The sequence below is a fragment of the Pygocentrus nattereri genome, chromosome 26, assembly GCF_015220715.1.
Source record: "Pygocentrus nattereri isolate fPygNat1 chromosome 26, fPygNat1.pri, whole genome shotgun sequence".
In the NCBI taxonomy this organism is placed as follows: Eukaryota; Metazoa; Chordata; class Actinopteri; order Characiformes; family Serrasalmidae; genus Pygocentrus; species Pygocentrus nattereri.
Window position 1 is genome coordinate 23,748,246 of NC_051236.1, and position 8,724 is coordinate 23,756,969.

General features: G+C 37.9%; 1 protein-coding gene across 1 annotated transcript; it reads right to left on the minus strand.

The window, feature by feature from the left end:
* Positions 1–2,548: 2,548 nt before the first annotated feature.
* LOC108440243 (protein RoBo-1-like) lies at positions 2,549–7,653 on the minus strand. Its single transcript, XM_017719031.1, has 5 exons — positions 7,583–7,653; positions 6,248–6,367; positions 5,954–6,127; positions 2,979–3,095; positions 2,549–2,873 (listed from the first exon to the last, which is right to left on the minus strand). The coding sequence occupies exons 1-5, from the start codon at positions 7,626–7,628 to the stop codon at positions 2,680–2,682; spliced, it is 651 nt and encodes a 216-aa protein (XP_017574520.1). The 5' UTR covers positions 7,629–7,653; the 3' UTR covers positions 2,549–2,679.
* Positions 7,654–8,724: the final 1,071 nt, after the last annotated feature.

Below are 8,724 nucleotides of genomic sequence, written 5' to 3' on the forward strand. Positions count from 1 at the left end.
ATTTCTGTGCCAAATGTAATCGTTTTACAGTTGGAATGTGTATGTTTTGGTTTGGGTTCATCACACATTTTTCAGTAACTAGCAAACTAGGCAAAGTTTCTTTCTACAAACACTTTCAGATTATGGGTGCAAAATGTTAATATAAGTACACTATTTAATCCAAGCATAGAACTACAAAACCTTCAGAAAAAATACAGATGTTTTAGAGGATTGAACACTTTTTTCCCACTGAGGGAATGAGAGTTTACTAATGCCAGTTGAGTTGGTGCAAAAAGCTGTGAAGTACATTTTAGGTTTACTCAACTTTTTATTGGTATTTACAGTGTATTTAACCTGTAAAGTAAGGTTTTAAATGACTACAAAAATGTGTAGATGTCATGCATGTCCCTTGGGCTCAGAGGTCTCTAGGGACTCCACTTCCCAGAATCCCCAGATGGTCACGTGATCCTCAGCCCTCCATCTCGCTCCAATCACCTCTCTTTCTTCTGAATATTAACTTGTTACTCCTGTTCTCATATGATTAGCACAATATAAAGCCTGGGCTTGTAGAGTAGTTTGTTCAAGGTATTGCTACTTGTCTTAAGAGCTACTGAGCGTTAATCATCTGTCTTTTGTGTTTATTCCAGTTCTAACTGTGTTTTGGTGTTTGGTTCTGACCGGAGTTTTGAAACACTGTGTCCACTCACTGTTCATTCTATTAGACACTCCTACCTTGTGGGTCCACCTTGTAGTTGTAAAGTCAGAGACGATAGCTCCCCTGCTGCACATTTTGTGTTGGTCATCCCTAGTCCTTTATCAGTGGTCACAGGATGCTGCCCACAGGACACTGTTGGCTGGATATTTTTGGTTGGTGGACTATTCTCAGTCCAGCAGTGACACTGGGGTGTTTAAAAACTCCAAAAGCACTGCTGTGTCTGATCCACTCAGATCAGTGCAACACACTAACACACCAGCACCATGTTAGTGTTACTGCAGAATGATCCACCACCCATATAGTATCTGCTCTGTGAGGGTCCATGGGGGTCCTGACTGCAGAAGAACAGGGTAAAAGAGGGCTAACAAAGCATGCAGAGAAACAGATGGACTACAGTCTGTAGCTGTAAAACTAAAGAGTGCACCTATATAGTAAGTGGAGCTGATGAACTGGACAATGAGCATAGAAACAAGCAGGTGGTCATAATATTATGCCTGATCTGTGTGTATATATATATATATATATATATATCATCTTACAAAAGAAGTACCATTATCATCTTGTGTGTGATGTTTACTTAAGTAATTTAATCATTTTTATGATGTCACTGTTCATTTTTAAAGCTATCTGGACTGTCACCCTTATCTTAAGCACAATTTGGAAACAAAGAACAACAACAACAACAACAAAAGATTATCTAGTTTCATTTAAATGCAAAAAACATTTAAAACAACATTTAAAAACAAATAACATTCAAATAACATAAGGTGAAGTTCCATCAACTTTCAAGACTGCAGGAGTACTTTCCATCTTGAAGAAACCCACGCTTGACAGCTCTGATGTCAACAACTACAGACCAGTATCACTTCTTTTTTTCCTTTCAAAAATTCTTGAACGTGCAGTCTATAATCAACTTTCTCTCTTTTTCACACAGGACCCCAAGCAGACTGGCTTCAAACCAGCGCACTCAACAGAAACTGCTCTTATAGCAGTGACCGAGAAGCTCCAGTCAGCAAGAACAGCCAAACTGTCATCTGTCCTGTTTCTTCTTGACCTCTCAGCAGTGTTTGACATGGTCAACCATATGATCCTTCTGGACTTCCTTACCAACCTTGGAATTACTGTCTATGCTTGGTGGTGGTTCAAGTCCTACCTGGAGGAGGGTCTTATTAGGGAACATGAAGAGGGTTCACATCCTCTCCATGCAGGCTCTCCACTGGTGTCCCAGTGGACCAGCCCCTACCTACTTGATGGCAATGGTGAAATCTCAAACTGTACCATGAGCCCTTCGTGCTTCGAGTACAGCTCGGCTTGACCCGCCATCCTTCAAGGCGCGTGGAAGACAAGCATCGAGATCGAGAGCATTCTCTGTACTGGCACCCAGGTGGTGGAACAAACTCCCACTGGTTGTCTGTACAGCAGAGTCTCTCGCTGTCTTCAATTGCAGACTGAAGACCATCTCTTTACACAGCACTTAAATGAGCACTGAATTAAGTATGGATTGTAAGGTATTGTACTGCACTTATGTATTGTATTTTATTGTATTGCACAGAGTTCTGTGTTCAACTCTGTTCCTTTTTTTCTGGGTATCAACAGTGAGTTTTTGTTTCTAGCAGTATCTGAGCTCAGGACTCTAACCTATTACTAACTAGCAAAGATACTTTCTCTAGATAGACAAAGCACTTCTTGTACGTTGCTCTGGATAAGAGTGTCTGCTAAATGCTGTAAATGTAAATGTAACATTTAAATGAAATACTTCATCCATATGTCATATATAACATTCTCATATATATATATATTAAACTGGCAGATAACACAGAAAACCACACAACAAGATTCATATCCAGTTATTACGTTGAGATATTATGGTAATTATTATGGTAGAAATACATATCCATTGACATTTCTTTCCATAGGTAGAGATAGAGAGAGAAAAACAGAGATAAAGAGAGAGAGAGGGAAACAGAGAGAGGGAGAGAGCTCTATCAATACAGCATGGTTGCAGTTAAGGCCAACAGTAAAAGGCTGAGGTCCAGTCTGAGCCAGTCTTTACTCCCATTACACATGTTTCCTGAGCAACAAGTGATACTTCCCAAAGTGGTAGCATCACAGAAGCTTTTAGAGACGCATCCCTTTGCAGGTGTGCTTACCACTGAGCCAAAAACTGGCAAATCTAGAACTGAGGGAGGAAAAAGACAAAACATTGCATAAAAATGTCAAAAGGTACGATTATTACAAAATAATAACACATAGAGTATGTTGTCTAGCCTATTATGAAACTAACTTGTGTTATTCACACAGCGATCTTGGTTTCCCACACAGGACACAGTGGTGTTGCAGACTGTGTCCAATATATTTTTGCAGGTGGCACATTTCAGTCCATTCAGGGTGTTGTCAGGCTCTGTGAAACAGATACACAAGCTGAAGAGAAGCAGTGCTCTACAATCCTCATTCTTCAGAATGTTTCAGAATCCCTTTAGTTGAGTTTTGACAGAGTTGTGCTCAAAGCGCAAAATCAACACAATTAAATTCTTCAATACTTTGTGTAGTGTTGTAGTCCAGTTTCAGGCTTGTCTCAGTCACAACACTATTTTGACCACGTCTTGCCTCAGTCTCTGGGTAACATGGACCAGCTGAGTGCAACGCATTAATCTCAGGTACACTCAAAAAATGAAATCACTGTTGTTGATTAGAAGTTTTCTCTTTTATTGATAGTTTATTGATCTTTTATCTATCTATCTATCTATCTATCTATCTATCTATCTATCTATCTATCAATCTATTGCTGCTGTTGCAACAAAACCTTGTATCTCAATTTTTGTTGAATTTTCAGTTTTTGACATAATTTAAAAATGCATGAGTAAATTTCATGAAGGATAGATCAAAATAGGCGGCATGGTGGCGTGGTGGGTAGCGCTGTCGCCTCACAGCAAGGAGGGCCTGGGTTCGATTTCCCGGCCAGGCGACCAGGGTCCTCTCTGTGTGGAGTTTGCATGTTCTCCCTGTGTCTGCGTGGGTTTCCTCCGGGTTCTCCGGTTTCCTCCCACAGTCCAAAGACATGCAGTCAGGCCAATTGGACATGCTATGTTGCCCCTAGGTGTGAGTGTGTGAGTGACTGTCTGTGTCTGTCTGTCTGCCCTGCGATGGACTGGCGACCTGTCCAGGGTGTATCCTGCCTTCCGCCCGAAGACTGCTGGGATAGGCTCCAGCACCCCCCCGCGACCCTGACGGAGAAGCGGTTTAGAAAATGGATGGATGGATGATTGGACCAAAATAAATGGCCAAAATTGATTTGGAAAAGTCTGGTTCCATTGACTTATATTGAATGTAATGCAGGTTTTTGTCCTTCTCCTGTAAAGTTACCATTTTGGAGATACAAGGTTTTGTTCTGACAGCAGCGATATACAGATATAGCTATATATAGATATATATTATCCCTCAAATAATTTTAACCAGTGCACCTTCACTCTCTACTTTGAGTAGCACCTTCACGAGGCATTGGAGTATTTTAGAAATGTTTTCTCCAAGTTTGTTCCCACCCTAAGTGCATCAGCTCAAACAAACTGAAATTTTAACAAGTATCAACACAATCATTTGCAGACACAGTAACTTTCATACATGAAAGTGAATCCACATGACTTTAATTCTAAAGTAAAACTCATGGTGCTACATAACCACAAAAATGAGATGGTGCTCGTCTGGATGTTTCTAAACTTGAGTTTGGACAGAGTAGAAATTCCTCCTTACTAACTTTTCAGGTGTAAATGAGCATCTTAATCACTTATATTTAAGAGATTATCTTACATTTGCATTGCATGTTTACAATTTGTTTTTCTCTAATACAATCCAGTATAATCATTTATTGCCAGATGAGCAACAAAAGAAAAAAACCTAAAGAAATGAGTGGAGAAGTGTTACAAGTGCATTTTTCTACATCGTTTCAACCAACCAGCTGTCCTCTATGTCTTGTAAAAATCCATAATGATTGAGTCAATAGAAATGCACTAAATTCTCTTTACATTAAATAAAACCTCTTTACATTAACTTACATTGAAAGGTAAGGGTGTTTTTGCCTTTTCCTGCAAAGTTACTATTTTTGAAGATACTTGTTTTTCTTTAAACAGCAACTATAAGTTGAAAATGTTGAGCAGGCCCTGTTGACCTTGTTTGTGGATCATGAAAATATGTAAGTGACATTCAAAGAGGATTCATCACTGGAGCACAGATGGCAAGAGCTTCAGTCAAAGAGACTGTTCAATAGGACATTGTTTTAATAGAAACTGTACCTGTACTCTTATGCTATGAGGGGCATTTTGTTGGCATGGTTGGTTAAATTAACTTGGTCGGTATTTTTTTATCATATGATGAAATATTTCTATTCTAATGGGAGTGGTCTCTTCAAGAATGGCCAGAATGATCACTGAATCGTTTCATGACTATGTTTCATGATGTAAATCATAAGCTGTGCCCTTCGAAGTGACCAGATCTCAGCCCAGTTGGACACCTTTCTGTATTTATGTAATTTGTGATCTGTGTATTTATATAACACTGTGGTGTGACTTGTGTACTTAGTCATTAATAATAATATTTGACTTATTTGCTCAAATTTTACTCAAAAACTTTATCTACTAATTCATCATCCTTACTATGAATAATCAGTTCTCATGAACCTGAACATGAAAATCATGAGATTTCTACTGGGTGCATCAGTGAAATGTTATTCCGTCATATGCAAAAGTTCTGTGATATTTCAAGTGAAAATGAGTTAACACATCTTTTGAGTTAACAACAAACTTAAACATTAATTTTTTAATTTTTTTATTTATTTTTTGAAAATTGTTTTGTTTTTTATTCCCAACATGTTAAATTCAGCAAGTAAACAGAAATTGTGCATTGACGTGCAGAAATGTGTTCTCTGGAATGGATGTGTATATATATATATATATATATATATATATATATATATATATATATATATATATATATCACATATACAGTTATGACTCCAACTTCTTCTGATTGTGACCCTCTCTCGCTCATACAGCTCATGCATTATTATAGCCTTTTGCTATTGCTTTTGTTTGTTTGCTTTAAATTTATTTTAATGAGAAGGCAACAATTGTACCAATTTTAAATGAATTATTTTCTAAATCTACACACTTGTATAAAAAACCCCCATATTTAATATGCCATAAACATCGATTATGAAAACATCACTTTTTAAAAAAATAAATAAATAATAAAAAGAATCTTTCTTACCAGGGATGTTGATGTCATTGCAATTATCTTTATTACAGCAGGCAAGGAAACCAACGAAAGTTGCCACTCCAATGTTAGTTGAGTAAGTTACGCCTGTAGAATTTGCACTTAGCAGAGAACAGAGGCTCTGTTCTAGGCAATTTCGTGCAACTGTAGTAGTAGCCACAGAAAACCCTTTAAGCAGAAATTTGAAAAAAGTTCATATGATATAACAGGAGAAAATTTGGTGACATAAACAAACTGAATCATAAACAATCAACATTTAAAACATTAAAAAGACACTCTTGTGCTTACCTGACACATCAATACTAGTTCTCAGAGTAGCACACACTGAGCCTGTATCACAGTCGACTGAATCTGTGGTGCTGCACTGACCTGAACCACGGAGACACTGGAGGCACTTCAGCGTGTACACTGATAGAGAAGTGAACCCAGTAGACAGACAATGCATAAATACTGGAACTGACATGTCATACACCTTTTATAGCTCAACAATTTCCACTTTGTGCATAATAATGTAATACAAATGTTCAATAAATAAAGCACAGACATTGGATGACAATGGCTGTGTCTGAAATATAATAAATGCTGTCTACTTACACAGCATCCTTTGCTGCCCTACATATCTCATAATTCTTTACGTCAATGCCAACGTAGTTAGATAAAAAAGCAGAAACACTAGCAGTGACACAGCAGAGGAGAGAAACCGGTTTGTGTATAATACAATACTTTTTATTTTGATTATAAAAGTTCAGCATGCTGGCCTTCTTAGAAAACCTTTTTTTTGTAAAAGATGCTAACAATGCTAACAATGCTAATATCTTGGCAACAGTGTGACATATTACTGCCTTCAGAACACACCTCAAAAGTGATTTGGTTGCAGATACTTTCATCACAACAGTACCTTCTGAGGCACTGACTTATAAGACAGCATAGGCTGCAAGACAAGTGCCTTCAGTTTTAGACACAGCCAATGTTAAATGTGGTGCTCCATTACAGTCAAACTGCCCTTAAAAAGTTTCTGAACGCTTTAAAATTACTTGATTAATGGTTATTTTGTAGGACATTACCCTAAAATCATTAAAAGCAGTTATGATACAGAAACAAAAAGGACAGTGGTTCAACTGAGGCTAATGGAGAAGACTATGTAAGTTACCAAAGACCTAACATTAGTTTTAACATTATAGACAAATGTAGGCTTGCTATTTGGCAAGCAAGAAATAATTGTATTTATGTGTTATAACTGCTTCTTAACCATTTTAACCGTTTTATTACCTGATTAATGACCATTCATAGCTCATTTAAGCCAATTAAGCCATTTTTTAAGGAAAGATTTTGTTATAAAGTAGTACTGTTATTGTATCAAGCAGCACTACATTCCAAAGCTCTGCTTCTGCAAAGTAATTTTTACGTATGCCTACACTTTCCTTTAATAAAAGAGTAGCATGAGTGCAATACTGTTTTAAAGGAACAGTTAGAAACAAGTTATGAATAAAGTCACTGAGAAATTTCTATGACAAATACATAAAAATAAACACAAAGTTGTGGTTTAGTAAACCTAGTAAACATGCAGCATGCAGCAAACATGAAAAAGGATAAAAAAAAAAAACATGATTTTTTTTATTTTACCTGAGCAGAACAGAGAAGACAGACACAGGCTCAGGAGCAGCTTCATCTTGATGGACAAACGTCAAATGAACTGTCATCAGTCTGAACTAGCTGGCACACCTGTCTGGTATATTTATTTGTAAAGGGCTGGCTCTGATCTAGTACTCTGCACTAAAGTGCATGACCAACACACTTCAAACATGTGAGGGAGTACTTAGCCCTACAATTCAAAATAGAATGGATTTCTTACAAATATATTTATTACACTTTAATATACACTATGTGGACAAAAGTATTGGGACACCGATACATTACACCTACAGGAGCTTTTAAGACATCCCATTCTAAATGTATAGGCATTCATATGAAGTTGCTCCCCCCTTTGCAGCTATAACAGCTTCTACTCTTCTGTGAAGCTTTCTACAAGATTTTGGAGTGTGGATGTGGGAATTTTTGCCCATTCATGCAGAAGAGCAGAGGTCAGACTCTAATACTGGACAAGAGGGCCTGGCTCACAATCTCTGTTCTGGTTTAGTGTTTGATGCAGTTGAGGTTAGGGCTTGGTGCAGACCAGTCACGTTCCTCCACAACAAACTCATGCAGCCATGCCAAGGAGCCATGCACCTTGCTTTGTGCACTGGGGCACAGTCATGCTGGAACATAAAAGGGCCTTCCCCTAGCTGTTCTCAGAACTTAGAAGAATGTAATTGCCAAAAATGTCTTGGCAGGCTAAAGCATTAAGATCTCCCTTCACTGGAACTAAGGAGAGTAGGAACACACCTAAAAAACAATGCGGTCGTTAACTTGGCTGGTGGCGACCTGCAATCCTGACTGAGCCGTGCACTGTTTGAGTAAATAGGCATGTGCTGGTCACCCCTTACTAGTAGACTTTGCTCAGAGCTTGCAATCGAAATGTTAAGAGCCATTTTTTCCATTTAACAAAAATGGAACTACCTTGGGAGGCACAACATTTTATGTCCATTTTACCATCGTGATTGTAAGCATATCTCAGTCTGTGCTGATAGTTTAGGTTAAAAATATAACAACAACACAAACTCAGACTTATTTTGCTCTGCTTTAAGCTTTTTTCTTGCACCTCAGTCAGGAAACTTCTCTGTCAGTTTCTTGTAAAATATCTCTCAATGTTCGGCTTTATATGAGGC

Coding starts and splice junctions, on each gene's coding strand:
- LOC108440243 (XM_017719031.1), bottom strand. CDS start 7,628: ATGAAGCTGCTCCTGAGCCTGTGTCTGTCTTCTCTGTTCTGCTCAG. Junction 6,368..7,582: donor GTCTTCTCTGTTCTGCTCAG/GTAAAATAAAAA, acceptor CTTCTCTATCAG/TGTACACGCTGAAGTGCCTC. Junction 3,096..5,953: donor CAATGACATCAACATCCCTG/GTAAGAAAGATT, acceptor TCTGTTTCACAG/AGCCTGACAACACCCTGAAT.